The 16604-nt window shown below is 33.1% G+C and overlaps 1 protein-coding gene across 1 annotated transcript; it reads right to left on the reverse strand.

Annotated features, from left to right (window-relative positions):
* Positions 1 to 14323: 14323 nt before the first annotated feature.
* On the reverse strand, positions 14324 to 15013 carry acj6 (abnormal chemosensory protein 6). Its single transcript, XM_088235704.1, has one exon. It carries the CDS (start codon positions 15011 to 15013, stop codon positions 14324 to 14326), a length of 690 nt encoding a protein of 229 aa, XP_088091830.1.
* Positions 15014 to 16604: the final 1591 nt, after the last annotated feature.

The raw sequence follows: 16604 nt of genomic DNA on the forward strand, positions 1-16604 counted from the left end.
AAAAGAACCTTCACCTTATCTATCCTGTTATTATTTTGCCTGGCCAAAATAACTTTTCGCTCCAAAGTAGTTTGAAAAATTGAATGAAATCTTGCAGCTAGTTTATATCCTTTTCTCCCTTCTAAAATGTCTTCTATATCTCGATTCATGCATTACTTTGACCAACTACCCCTCTTGGTCTTTCAAACGTAGTTTCGGACCATATTCTGCTTACACAAAGAACATAAAAACTGTTACTACATTGTGTTCAAGCAATGAGGTAAGATGGGGTACCGATACCCTGTCTTGCCCCTTTTACTATGCTTGTTAACAACGCTTATTGTTTACGAAATACAATTTCTCTGGAAATAATTGATGAACTTGCTGTAAATGACAATACTTTGAGCTTGTAAAGCGACCATCAGCCAGTTAAAATCACGATATCCTTCCTTTTATGTCACAAGTAGCAAAACTCGATAAAATAACAAAAAAATTGCGAAAAACACGTTTAGTATCGTTGCATATCGGAGCGTGCACACATGTCCATTGCAATTGCATAATTGGTGGGCGGTCTAAGGAGAGCATCAAATGCCGTAATGTGCTCGGAGCTACTCGGCAGATTTCGGCTTTTATCGCAGGGCCCCATCTTGCCCCACTACCCCATCATGCCCCACCCTCCCCTACGTAGTATTTAATACTGTCTTAATATTTTATAATTTATCTCTCTGTATCAGGGGCGAATGCTCCTTATAATCGATTACATGCAGCTTACCATATTTTTTTGACATCGTAAGTAATGTTTTATAATACTGTAGTATTATTAGGAAAAAACACATCACCAAAAAAATATATTACTTTTCTTGGTTAAGTAAATTTATATATTCCTTTATTCCATACAGCGACCAGTTGCGCCCCTATTGGCCAAAATTATCCCTACTGGATTACACGAGATTACTCTGCTCACTTTAAAATCACTAATTCAAATACGTCTTTAACCTAAAACTTTAGAATATCTTTCGAAAAATTACACTTGCGATTACAGTAAAATCTTGCAGCTTTCATTAATGCAATTTAGTCTTTAAATACTTTTTCATAAGGGCTAGTATTCTTTAAATACATAAATTTGACTTACGACAGTCTAAGGGAGGTGACAATATACGCACTCGTTATGTGTGAGAAAGACATCACGAATATATTTCGTACGTCTTAACACGAAAGTTACAATAATAAGTAAGTAATTGATAGTACTTATGTTTCGGTGGTTTGAAAGTAAATTTGCTTTAAAATTATTAATATATTAATATTTTAATCGAAACGAATTGATATTTTAATCCATAATATAGTATAAATCCTTTAGTGGGTTTTAAAAAAACAATGATTCGCTAATTGTTTTTTTATTGTAATTCGTTTTTGTGCATACGATGACAGTTGAATATTGTAGGTTATTCTTCAGTATCCATTTAAACTTTTAAAATTTAGTTAGAGTTATGACAAAAACGTTACTAGTGTATAGTGTTAGGAATAAATATATATGAAGAATTATAACATGTATAACTTATGTCGTTTTGTGAATACTAATGTGATATAAAAGTCGATGAAACAATGATTCTTAAAACGTAATTTATGTTTTGTTTGGTGAACTATCCTACTCGGTAAGGTAAGGAATACTTTAAAATTATTGAATTATTATCATTTATTAAGAAATAGTGTTTTATTTCAAGACAAGTTATAATAGTCTGACTTAACCAAAGATGCACTGGTGCGCTAATGAATTATCCAGTCTATTAATTACTTTTTCGACGCCTAGCCGAAAACGCAAAATAGCTGCGCGGTTAAGTCGTTGATTTCTATGATGAAGGCGGGCCTGGGGTTCGAGTCCACAGGGGCTTCAATTTTTTTTTAGCATTTATGTTTTTTAAAATTGTATTTTTTAAATCAAATGTTTGTGATACATTAGAAAATATTTTTACTGAAACTATTAGCCGCTGGAGGCATTTGTTAGGAATTATTTATCAAATATAAAATATACTTGTTTTTTATATGCCATATTACCGCTATGGACATTTTATCAGAATTTTCATAGCTTACCAATTAAAAAACTCACCGCTCGCCACTGCTCTGTATTAAGTCTTCTTTGTATATTCTTAAGTGTAAAAAAGAAAATAAGTATACTGTTAATTGTGCTCGGCACGGGTAACCCCATCGAGTTCACATTATTTTAATATTTGTTATTGTTTATAATGTTTAAAAAAATGAATAAATTAAAAAAGACATAATAAAATAGAAATGTAATACATTAGAATATGAATAATATGTTAACTAATAATATAAAGTAATACGCTTGATAGCGCCACTAGCCAGAAACTGGTGGATGCTAGAATAACTGGTTCGCGGATTTGCGTTATCTTTATATTTTTTGCCACCGAAGCTTAGTAAAAATTAATGCAATTACCTACCTTTTACTGGGGTTCTTGGCGCCTGATTGTTCGGACTTCTCATGTGGCAGGCAAGATCAGATCATGTGGTCAGGAAAGACGGGCACTTGACGATTTCTTGATCATTAATATTCCATTACACGACACAGTGGATTATTGATAGCTATAATATTTTTTTTGCGATTGCGCTAGGATTATTAATACACAAGTGCACTCGGTAAGAGATTAGTTTTTATTTTGGCCGGAGTGAAAAAGTATGGTACCCACAGTAGGAATCACAACATTTTTACTGAGGTCCAGTAGGTAGTAAATAAATCTAACGCCGTAATCCAGTAAATGTGCTGTACACAACCACATACAGTACATGTGGCATAACCAACGCTTATTGGTCTAATTTCATATTTGAATTTCCAAATCACCACCGTTTTTGAAAGGTGCATTATATTTGATTTTTTTAAGGGTTTTATTTTTAACATTACTTTTAATATTGTGGGTTCATGAGTTACCTGCACAATTCTAGCTATTTGAGATCAACACCTGCCCATGTGATGATGTAACTCCCTAAAATGTCCCCCGTCTGTTGATGCATTGCCCCTTTTTTAGTTTACAGAGGATGCAACCGGAGACGCGCTGCTAAGGCCTAGATGAGGATTTACATAATGTTTACAAAGCCATAAATCATAAGAACTTGTCAAGAGAGGTAAAATTTTAGACGATAGATATAGTAAAAGCAATAAAAGGTTTTAATGATAGCAGGACACCAAATGCCGAATACTCTTTGTGGACCAGAAGGGCTGTTGATGAATGACAATAGTCTGCCTTCTCCTGACGAGTTTTCTGTGGTTTTCTCGTCACTAAATCAAATGCGGAGAAGCTCCTAAAACAGGCCACAGTCGAAATATCCCACTCGATTGTTACCTATTACACATAAAAAAATATCAACTTTATAATCTTCGCTAGTCTGTCTTTCAACCTAATCTTTATTATGTAATTCAATCTTTGTTGACTGTATGTAAATAATGTTTCTCATTGATGTCAATTTAACCGAATATTTTTTTTTTGAAGTAATTAAATAAGTTACTATCCTTTTGAAGTAAAACTAAAACCTTGTACATTATAAACAAATTAAAAAATATTACAACTCTCATTTTAAAAAAAAATATATATTTTTAAAAATTGTTAACAAAATAAGTAAAAAATTACAAACGTTTTTTTCTATACATAATAAGTAATAACGTTTCTTCCTCTCTAATGGAGTGAAAACTTGTGTTAGGAGAGAGAGTTTTTTTTACATTTATTTTTATTTATATGTACTTAGAAAACTCCACCGAAAAGTCGACAAAAAATAGTTATTGATGTCAAAATAAACTCTACATAAAAATCTCCTTACCAAAATAATAGCGTAATTCAAAACCGTTTCTAAATCTTGAAAGAATAGATTACAACTCAGACAGGCGCCGTGGAGCAGTTGGTTAGACGGCCAACAGTGAAACTGGCGTCGTGGGTTCGATTTCCGCCAGTTGCAAGAAAAAAATCCAAGAACGATTTTTTTTAAATTGGTCTGGGTGTGATGGTGTATTTTTCACAAATTATGTCATACCCAAAACCCGTACAACTTTTGCTCAGAGATATCTCTCATTTATCGCACCGGGAGTGTTCAATATTTTGGAATAGCGTATTAAGCTCTCAAGGACAAAAACAATTTTCAAGAGAGGACTTAAGGACTAGATTTTCCTTAGTGGGAGGGATTTAAGTGGGAAACTCCTAGATGATTTTCCGAATGTTTGAGTTTACTGTTTACCATTTTGATGTGTCATATAAATTATTTTTTTAATTGTTTTTTTTTTATTCTGATGCTATATTTTTAGTAAAATACTCATGTGTCTGTGTCAACTAATTGCTAATCCCATCTCAACACAGGACTTTTAGTCCTATGGAGTTGAGACGTATGTCTCAAATAATGTGCAATAAACTAATATATGTAAATAAATAAATAAAAAAAAATGTGTACAGAGCCTTACTTTAGTAGAATTATTGCCGTTTTGAAATAAAGCGGCCTTATTATATCAATTTATTCCATAATATGCATTTAAACGTAGAAAGATCCTAGTCGGTCTTGTGGTGTAGTGTTCAACCTGTTCGCCTACCATGCAAGAGGTTTCGGGTTCGAATCCCGACATGGTTGATATGAAACATTGATTTTAAAGGGTGTTTCCAATATAATATTTCATAATTTCTGGACTGACACCTGAAACGTAAGACTGATCATCTTACTTTAAGATACGCTGCGATTAGTGCACCAATACAGTGCCCTATCACCATTGGATACGGAAAGGGAATGATGATGATGATGATACAGTTGAAGAAGTGTATTTTCTATTTGCGAATGATTTAAAATTATGTATACAGTCGTGAAAATTTACCAACGTACATGCAAAGCATGTTTGATGAATTATTTGTTGTTTGCAATGCAATCAAAATAAGTGACCACTTATGCCTACGTGCAGTGAACGTGTTCTCTGTGTTTATAAGAAATTGCTGTCTTATTTCAATTGTCTAACCTTGTACGTAATAATATAATGTTCTGCTAATAATAGAAATGAATTTGATTTTACACAGTCAAATCAGTTAGATAATCTTGATTACAATAAAGTGATAAAAATCATTCTACTCCTTATTAGATATGAATTTTCCAATTGTTAATATAACACACATTCATTTCGGTTTTTATTGATACCAGATATATGTTTAATTAATTATAATTTGATTATTTCAATTCCGAATAATTTCAAATACGCATGGCACGAGATAGAAATATAATTAATTCTCAATTTATTGTCGCAGGAGGCTAAACTAGCAGTTCACAACGGAGTTCTGGTTCCAACTCCAATGTATGGGAGCGAAGTATGGAATTGGAAAAATAATGATGAAAGTAGGTTGAATGCTGTCGAAATGCGATCCCTCAGGCGAATGTGTGGTAAAACGATGTATGATAGGTGCACAAATGTCGAGATCCGCGAAGTGTGTAAGGCTGAGACATGCATTATTGACAGAATCAAGAAAGGGGTGCTGCGTTGGTTTGGACATGTAGATCGATCTACGATCTACGATCTAAGACCGAGAAAGACATGGCACGATCAAGTCCATCAAATACTTGAAGATGGACATGTCAAAAGTAGGAATAATCGGCGTGCGTGCATAAGAAGATTTATGAATGTAGAGGAAGCGAGGTCTGTATGCCAAGATAGAGTGTTATGGCGTTCTATCCTCTCTGCCTACCCCTACGGGGAAACGGCGTGATGGTTTGTTGTTGTTGTTTGTTGTTGTGTTGTTGGGGCAAAAAAATGAGAAGGAAGTATGGAAGTATAGGCATTTACAGGGCTAATGACCTTTCGTTGGCTGGTTTAAGTGGACAATTTACACACTGTGTAACATTTACCATTCTATCTATGTTTAATATCCAAATTTGCTCAACTCTTCCACCTGTTGACTTCTGTAAAATAAAGTGGCCACTAAAACCACCCAACGACAGATCATACGCCTGTTAAATACCTAGACATCCATATTTCCTTCTCAAAAATGTTTTCCCTCAGTTTTTACAAATTTACACCTGAATAACTCTTAGAAAATAAATTTTGCCAGGCTGCAAACATTTGGACATACTCAAAACATTATATGATTAATTTTCTAGAAAACATTATGTTTTCAGTAATAAGATATTTTAAATAATTTTTTATTTGACTTTTTTATAAAAATAAATATTTGCGTTCTTATGATTTAGCCAAATATTTAATTTTGAGGGCCATTTTCAACGAGTTGTAAATAACTCACTATTAGAAAATGGGAATCAAGTTGGAGTAGATTGAGATTCGAACCACGGACCTTTGATCTGTGAGTCCGAGACACTAGCCACAGGACCACAACCCGACTCGTACACTGTATTTCTTTAAACTGCATCTACATCCTGTAACGTTCACATATTTTTTAAGGTGATTCTTAACGAAAATATGAATCTATTATTCAAAGATCGCGCTTTTATTTTTTATTGAAAAATGTATTTTTTATGTTTATTTTTAATGGAAATTTTACAAAACTTGGTTTGCGGAAATTGTACACTATATTGATTATAACAAATACCATAAAAATAAAATGTCGGTCTTTTTCACAAAATGGTGTACAGAACAAAAAATAACCTATCTTATTTTAGTTTAGAATCACCCCGATACCGAACCTATTCAACTTATTAAAAATAGATTTTTTATACGTCTTTACACTGTGAGGGGTGATGTGAATATTTTTTTTACACACCCGCTTCTAATTGGAGCATGTGGACATAACCAACGCCTCCGGAGACCTTATTGCCAGTCCGCAAAGCCTAAAGATCGACATCGACAGTCTTACAAGGCGGTGGGAACCCATAGGCGTGAAGCAGAGGCAACTCGGGTTAAAGCTCTCTTGAGGCGTCTAGAGTCCAAATAGAATTTATTGGGCAAAATCTTGTTTTTTTTGTATAAATAACAATACTCAGACGAGCGGAGTTTTCCTGCTGTCTGTCAACAATTTACTGAAGATCACCAATAAACTTTTTTTTAAAATCTGTATCATCTGGGTACTCCATGTCCCAGAATTTTTATTGTAAGGTATGGAAAGACTCAAGAATTGCATCCAAACGCGTTCTTTCGATATTTTACGGTATTAATGCTTTTGATGGTTTTCAGAAAATGGTCGAGAATATAGACCGCTCTGAAAATATTGATTTGGGTAGCTTCTGCCAAAATATTGAAAAGGTCCAAGAGAGGTGGGCATTTAAGGATCCCGCAAAAGTGGTTCTTGCAGATGTCACACTCTCTGGATCTGCGAACAGGTGTTGTATTGTCACATATTTGGAGTGTAATTTTGAATAATTTTTTGGAGTCATTTTTGGGAGATGCCTCTTCTAGTAGAATCTAGGAAGCGGAGATTTCTCGACAGTTTTGGCATGATTTCGATAATTGTTTCTTAAAGGCAATTCAATAGGAGGTTTTTTCACTGTTTCTCACTGCTTTCAGTTTTTCTCGCATTTCAATTTTATTAAGTATCACTTGACATTCACAACAGACGCATCTATTTGCGGACAATATTATTGATTTTTTAAGTTCCTACCACTGGCTTGCAATGTAGTCCGTTTGAGTTGAGGAGTTGTTACCACCATGAGTATTTTTTTAATTTATCCGTACATGATTGTTTAAGTTGAAACTTTATCTATCGGCGGAAATCTTCAGTTTATCGATGTCGTTGGGTTTTGGTATATTCTGTTTAGCCATGATGTTTTCAACAAGCCGCTCGTGATTGCTGTAAAAATCGGCCCTGCGATAAGCTCTAACGTCAAGCATTTCCCGCCTGCGTAACGAGCTGTGGAGTAGGTGATCAATATGTGATTTTGTGCATCCATCTGCTGAAGTGAATGTTTTTGTGAGGAAAAGCTTATTTTATTAGTTTCGTAGTATTTTCATTAGTACCACTTAGACCATGAATCTCCATGCTTGCGGATCCCGATATAGGGGTTTCCCCTACCCTACCATTAAAGTCACCAATGACGCATCTGCGCCTCTTCTATAGGAGCATAGCACTGATAGACAGTGATGGAGCTAATGAACGTCTTAAAGATAGCGTATATTAGCCGTTCCTAGATTGGTTCCCACTTCACGAGGCAGCGAGATACCTCCTCGGGCACGAATGTGTTGTCTTTGTATTTGTTTATTGTCTGTGAATATTTGGATGGGTGGGGGTAAAATAAAGGAAACAGTGTAATGTGCATCTTGTCTATATATTTTTATTTAAACCGGTATGATCTGATTTAACATGACATGAACATTACTGAATCTAAATACATTATTATCATAATAACGATGAATTCCATATTTTTATCAAATAAAAGTTTATATTTATAATACAAATCTTATATTTTACCGATGAATCATCACACTTTCATTTACCTGGGAATTTCAATAGTAATTTTGGTAGGGGATGAATTTTACAATGCTGATTTTTAAAGGCATAATATGAAAACTACTGAAGAATAGGTACGAAAGGAAAAGTATTAATAATTTATATAAGCTCTAGTTCATATGCCCTACATGGATTTCCTTCGATTTCTTATACAATACAATTAAATTAATTTATTGTAACTTCGATATGATTAAAAATCTAAATGCGCATTTTTCATAAATATTAAGTAGAAACTACCTTTCTTCAATTTCGTGCATTTCCTAAGACTTTTTGTGTGATATGTGGTCGTTTACCCTGTGTACTTTTTAGCAAATATAGTAATTACACAATTTTGATACTTTGTTTAGTAAAAAAGTTTAATTTCAAAGAATTCACTACACCTCGTGAACAATGTAATTATAACGCAACAAAAATAACTAATCAAATTATAACATATCAAATACCTTAATGCCTTAATTCTTCTTAGAATGGTGCCAAAATCTATCGATATAATAATTAAGCATAAATTAACAATTACATTTTATTATGTATTTACAAAAAGACAAATATTTTCAATGAAGCTACACAGTAGCCAGATTCACGAATGTCATTATAATACTCCATTTTAATTTTTTGAATTTCATATCGCATTGTCACCATTCCTTATAATATTAATTGCATCTTAAGAGACAAACTTTTTTTTATAAAATAGTTTTTGAAGATACTACTAATTTTTAATTGGTTTAAAAAAATGGTTTATTAACTGAAATTCATATATACCGTATTCTATTTCGAGTAATTTATTTATAAATACAACAAAAAATATTTATTTAACGTTCATGATTATCAACTTTTTTAAAGAAGAAAATAAATTTTTATTATCTTTAGTAATTTTATATTAAATTTAATACAAAAAAACTGCTTTTTGTAAATATGTTAAGTGCATGCTTTACTTTATTCATACTAACACTTCCGTTATTTTTAGACAAATTGTATCCATAATAACCAATGATAATTCAAGTTATAGAGGACATTATTATTTTTTAATTGAAACAAAAATAAAACACTAAAACATCAAAAAGCTGCAGTGAAAGCGGATGATGAATTGACATCGGATATAGACATATGTCGTGGAGTCCGGCAAGGATGCATTCTGTCTCCTTTCCTTTTTAATATGTAGTTAGTGTTAACTATAGACATGCGTAATGAAGACTAACAATGTATTTTTTTTAAAAATTAAAGTGATTTAAATTGAAAAAAATACCATGAACATTGAAAAAGACGGAGGGTAATGAACTATCAGATTGCTATGGTGCAGCTAAGTTAATTTCAAAATGATTAAATACCAAATAAATTTTGACAGATAAATGAGGTGAATGTGAGGTGAGTTTCACTTAAAATAAAGTATTATCATTTTTATTTGGCAAAACCAAAAAAAACATTTCGTATTTAATACATCATTTTATTCACAGATGGGATTAGTATAGTATATTACAAAATTAACAAAAATACAGAAAATTAATTGTGGATGCACAAAATTTCATCCAAAATAATATGACTAATTAATAATTTATAAACGTGTATTCAAGTTACAGCACGACAATAAACTAAATATTAGATAAATAAACTGATTCCTAAAACACAGAAATACTGGAAAGTATCAGTCAGCAGGCAATTAAACCGAAGTTGAAATTTAGATATACTGAAGGTGGAAAGTAAACCCAATATTTTGAATCAATATGTATGGTGGTACAACCAAAGAAAATTCAAACATGTGACAAAACCAAGGAGAGGAAAACTTCAATCTGACGGTTTTTGTAACTAATGGTTTAAAAAATCTATCAATGATAAAATTATTTTAGAATACAAAAATCTTCGTTAGAAATAAATCCTGAAGGAACAAATCGATGAAAAATTTGTAAATAATTGCAAAAGTTTAATTGCAGATTTTTTTTCCTTGTTTGAAAAGTATTTATGTATTTGAATATTTCAATGAGGTTTTGTAACAAAACATAGACAAAAAAGTTATAGACAACTAAGTATCAAAGAAAATAAAAGTTGTAAATATATGAAAAAATCAAGGAAAAATAAATAAGTACTCTATTTATATAGAATAAGATGGTTTCACAGTATTATTTTATTTTTAAAATAGGAAAATATTAACATAGGTTAGGAAAGATGAGTTGTTGATTTCCTATCGGTTGAACTCTGCTACCAGTGCTATGGTTTCAAAAATAAAGAAATCCAATACAAAAGGGAAAATGAAGCATATCCAAAATGTACGGATTATCACAGAAGCAATTTATGTCTGCAGGAAAATAATAAGGAGCAACTCAAACGCATGATAGTGTAAATATGACGAATGGGAATTTAACAAAATAAGAAAAGTGTAACTGAAATGGAATAATGGCCTAAAATACAACTTAAGTGCATATACTTAGTAAGAAAAAAAAATGGTATTAATAAAACAGAACCGAAAAAAATGTAAAAGCGGATCAAAATGAGTAGTAAAATATTACAATAAAGAGGATCTAATACGAAAGAGTTAGGTTGTATAAAAATTTAAAATTAAATTAAAAATTAAAAAAGAAAAAGAAATTAAACAAAAAATATTATTAATATTCAAAGCATTAACTTTGTGGTCCAACATTTTAATATTATGTTAATAAAATTTGTATGAAACCACTCACTGACTTATCTGTCTACCGGTTTCAAGACGTAACCCGTCTCCTCGTCAGGACAACAACACCACATCAACATGCAAATACCACTACACACCTTGTGGTATTTGCATGTTGGTGTAGTGTTGTTATCCTGACGAAGAGACGGGTTACGTTTCGAAACCGGTAGACAGATAAGTCGGTGAGTGGTTTTATACAAATTTTATTAACATAATATTTAAAAAAAAAAAATTAAAATGATAAATGACACCCAAAGGCGCCGAAGAATATAATTAAATTATTATTATAAAGTAATAAGGAAGTGAACGGAGTTTTTAAATTTTTAGGTAGAATAGAGTACTCACATATTCCCTATAAATTTAACAAATATTTTATAAAAAGCATTAAGGACTCGATTATTCCCAAGTTAGTACTTGATGTAAATGGTTGTAAAATAGACAAAAAGTACATCAAACTTGTATTTAAACCATTTATAAAATTAGATTAGAATAAAACTGATAAGGGAATCATAACCTGACACTGAAGAGTACATTTTAAATAAAATAAATGAATCTCTTAACTCTGAAGAATTTTCACAACCGGGTAAAATATTTAAGCTTATTTTAATACCACAATTATTAAAAATGCCTTTAAACGTAAAGATTTCAGAAAGGTGAGTACTCTGCCCAAGTATGAAGAAATTTTGGAATGTATTGTAAAATATTCGTTTTTAGAATTTTTAGAATGAGATAAGGTATCATGGTACACTCATGAAATAGCTTTTAATTTAGCAACAGAAGATTGGAAGGCAGATACAGATAAAAACGCACTTCAGAAGGACTTTTGAAATGAAATAGTTTCTTTTTCTTTTAATATATTTCAGAATATTGCAAGAAATATTTAAAACTTGGGTGAATCGGGATAAAGGAAATTAATTGAAAATGATTTCCTGGATATTTAAGAAACTTATTTTAAACTACAAAAACTGGCCATATTTTATCCGATTGTTTTATGATGTCATTGAGAGTACCACAGGGATCAGTTCTTGGCCCTTCACTATTAAATACCTACATCCATGACTTGGTGAAATTTCTGAAATATTGTAAAGTAATATTATTTGCGGATTATGTACTGGTATATATCCCAGGAGAAAATCTCACATTTATAATAATTCAACTGAAATACGACCTTTAAAATATGTCTGAAGAAATATTGAAGGGGGTGGAGGGGGTGAAATATTTGGAAATTATTAGAGATTCAAGATTGTCTTTTTACCAACATACGACGTTTGTGTAAAAAAAGATAGCTAGAAGGTTTCTCTTATAAAAAGAATTAGAAGATTTATGTTAGTGCGGATTTATGCAAAATAATATAATACCATTATTGATCCCCACATTCCTTATTGTATTGATATTTTATTTTTGGCTACTGAAGATGATAAAAATAAACTTTTCTACAAAATAAGGCTTTGAAAATTATTTAATGAAATAAGAGATTTACAAATATTAAATTAATGCTGAAAGAAACAAAATATATGACAAAACGTCATTTGGTATATTTTAATGTAATATTTTTTATTTACAAAATGATAAACGGTTATGTGGTTACCTTAAAAAAATCTAATCAATGTAAAGAATATGAAACGAGAAGAAAAAAAGATAAGCCTGCCATTTTGCGAAAAAGCAAAAACACTTAATTCTTCGATGCACCGAGCTGTACATTTATATGAGGAAATGCCATTAGAAATAAAAGAAGAAAAAAATAATATTTTATTTATTATACGTTGAAAAAATATATATGTGTATGAGTATCAAATAAGTTAGATCTTTAACAGTGTATTGTGTATAGTTTACTAATACTGATAATTAATCAATAGTTTAATAATAATTAGTTTAAGTTAACATTAGGACATTCATAATTATGTATGTACTATTTTAAGATTAAATAAAAATGTACTCAGTAGCCATTTTTAGAGATGACTAAATGAATTATCTGACGGCATTAGTTTAAATGGACAAATTATAAACAATATCCGATTTGCGGATGGTACTATCCTTCTAGCAAATAGTAGGGAAAGCCTGCAGCTATTATTGGCCAAATCACACACGGTTGATTTAAGTGAAAGGCTAGAATTGAATATTTCCTAAACCAAATATATGGTTGTCCGGAAAAAGCCACAAACTTTACTAATGGTGTTAACAATCGGAGCTCAGGTTATTGACAAATTCCATCAATATAAATATTTTTCTAGCTGAATGATAAATGGGATCACTCACAATAGAACAAATTCAGAATATAGATGGCGCGGGACTGCTTTTCCAGGATGCATGATCTTCTTTGCAGTAGAGACTTCAATTTAGGCCTCCGGATGCGCATTAAGTCTTCTTAGTACTTTCGTACGGCATCAAAACGTAACACCCAAACCATTTAAAAAAAGATTGAAGCATTTGAAATGTGGTGCTACAAAAGGATATTTAAAATTTCCTGGGTGGGCAAAATCCGAAACGATGACGTCCTCCGACGGATGAAAAAAGATAAAGAGGTACTGAATACTGTAAATAAAAGAAAACTTAAATACTGTGGGCATGTGATGACAGACGAATAATTTAACAATTTTAAAGCATTCTACAGGGAAGGATTGAAGAAAGTCGCAATTTGGGAAGAAGATGCATCAGTCCTTGTTCAGGGCAGCTGCTAACAAAGTGAGACTATCCAGCCTCCATTAGGGAAAGGAACAAACACGAAAACAGCTATTGCATGTTAACAAAAATATTGTTTTCAAAATACACAAAAATATTTTTTGATGGTGTTTCTTTACAAATTGTTTATTTAAACTACTTTTATTTATTGTACTATCTTAATCAATATTAAAGATAAAAATAATGGTTTCTACGTGAAAGAATTTCGTCGAGGGAATTATTAGAAAAAAAGCAATCATTCAAAAATTACAGAAAACTCAGCTAAGCTCACATCAATCTCGTTCTATCGTATCTTAATATTGCACATGTCGTTAGATATAATAATTGTCATTTTAGCATTTGGTGAGCCTACGAACTAACAATACATAAGCGGATATGTTCACTTTAAAGAATTTATTTTATGTACAAAGTCCATAATTCCTTAATCTAGTCCCGTTTATATTACAACCTAGGTGACTTAGTTTGTCTAATTTGTGTGGATCTAGTTGTTCCAGCATGTCGCATGCGGAGCGTGTCAGTAGGCGTAGGCGGGCGGCACGGGCGGGTAGGGCGGAGGGGGCAGGGGGAGCCCGCCGCCGGCCGGTCAGTGCTGCGCGGCGAACTTCATCCGCTTCTGCTTCTGGCGCTGGTTGCAGAACCACACGCGGACCACGTTCTTCTTGAGGTCCAGCTTCTCGGCGATGGCGGCGATCTTCTCGCCGGACGGGCGCGGCTGCACGGCGAAGTAGGCCTCGAGGCTGCGCTTCTCGGGCGCGGCGATGGACGTGCGCTTGCGCTTCTTCTCGCCCGCCGGCAGCACGCTGGGCGCGTCGGGGTCGCGCCGCTTGTTCTTGGCCTGCGCCTCCGCCTCCTCGAGCCACGCCTGCAGGATGGGCTTGAGCGCGATCATGTTGTTGTGCGAGAGCGTGAGGCTCTCGAAGCGGCAGATGGTGCTCTGCGACAGCGCGCCCACGCCGGGCAGCTTGAGGTTGGCCAGCGCCTTGCCCACGTCGGCCTGCGTGACGCCCAGCTTGATGCGGCGCTGCTTGAAGCGCTCGGCGAAGGCCTCCAGCTCGCGCGGGTCCGTGTCCGTGTCCGGGTGCAGCGCGGGTTGCATGGCGTGGTGCGTGGCGTGCGGCGGCCCGCCCAGCGCGCCGTGGTGATGGTGCCCCATGACGTGATTCATGCCATACCCGTGCAGCTGGTGGCCGCCGTCCCCCATGGGTGCGAGGCCCATTGGGGATGCGGCTATGGGGTCCAGCATCTCCAGGCCCTCCATGCCGTGATGGCCCATCTGAAAGGGGTGCAATTCCTAAATATTAATCAACTCCGTAATGTTATATCACAACCTTACAGAATACAACATTAAATACATATTCATTTGAAACTACAAGCATATCAGTCAAAAACTTAGGTATTATCATTCATAAGCATTTAGAGTGGCACGATCAGGTTAACGAAGTTAGTCGTAAACTTTATAGCAGTTTGCACTCACTTAAAAGATTACAAAATTTCTTGCCAATTAATGTTAAGCAAACATTAGTCCAGAGCTTACTTCTTCCACTCCTTGACTACGCGGATGTATGTTATCCAGATGCTAACTCTGAATTGCTTGATAAGTTAGAACGATTGCAGAATATTTGTATTCGTTATATCTTTAATCTTCGCAAATTTGACCACATAACCGAGTATCGCACGCAACTACACTGGCTCAGTATCAGGCATAGAAGAAACATTCACATTCTATCACTTCTTCACAATATTTTAAATAATCCCACTTCGCCTGTTTATCTGAGAGAGCTCATCCAACCTCTTTCACAACACGGACTATCTCTTCGTTCTAGTAACAAGAGAACCCTTTTAATACCCTGTCATCGCTCTAATTTTTTTGCCTCCTCTTTCACAGTAGTAGCCGCTCGATTGTGGAATAATCTACCAACTAATGTTAGAGACGCCCCTTCTTTATTTACATTTAAGTCGAGATTGAAATGTCACTATCTAAATATTTGAATTGTTCCTTTATCCTTCTTCTTTCCTTCCCATCCCCTCTCCTCTCTTCATAGTAAAGTGTTATTTTTTTTTTATACATATATTTATTTTTGTTAATCTTTGCTTTTAATTTTTGTATAAAATTGTAAGACTCAATATGTCCATGTATTTATAATTTTCTCAAACTGAACGGTTTGGGTAGGTAGGAAGAAATTGCCTTAAGGCAATATGCCCGCCCTTATATGTATATTTATTGTATATGTATATAAAGTGTCAATAAATAAAATAAATAAATATGACATTAAAAAAGTTGACATTAAAAAAGTTGACATGTCTTTTCTAATTATTTTGTTCAGTATTTTTTTTCAACCTGGCACTAAAAAAATTCGCCCATTAAGTCTTTTTTTTAAACATACAGAGGCATTATTGATTGATTTTTCTTATTTACACCAATTTTTTGTCAAAGCATGTTTATTTTTTGATAAAAAAATGTCGTTTTATTTTATTATTTTATATAATTAAAAATCAGTATTAAATAAAAATTCAAACAAACTAAAAATTTAAATAACATATAATTAAAAAAAATGTATAATAAGCCCCTTTTTAATGCATCGTATGTTATTTAGCTTCAGAATTATTTTATAAAAACTACTCCAGAACCAGTTTATCTTTGTGCCTAGTGATGTTTTCTAGTAATTTATATTCTACAATTTAATACTGTTGTTACGGTTATTCTTTAAATTTTTTTTAATCTTGAATAATTTTTAGGTTTAATTATTTTACAAATCTTGGGTAAAAGAAAATTTATGTTTTTTTTATGTATTAAGTTATATGTCATTATTATAAATTTTTGTAAAAGGCAGATTTGCCGTTTATGTTAATAAAATAAAATAAAT

The sequence above is a fragment of the Micrasema longulum genome, unplaced genomic scaffold (assembly GCF_059751315.1).
Source record: "Micrasema longulum isolate JH-2025_06_02 unplaced genomic scaffold, ASM5975131v1 h1tg001422l, whole genome shotgun sequence".
In the NCBI taxonomy this organism is placed as follows: Eukaryota; Metazoa; Arthropoda; class Insecta; order Trichoptera; family Brachycentridae; genus Micrasema; species Micrasema longulum.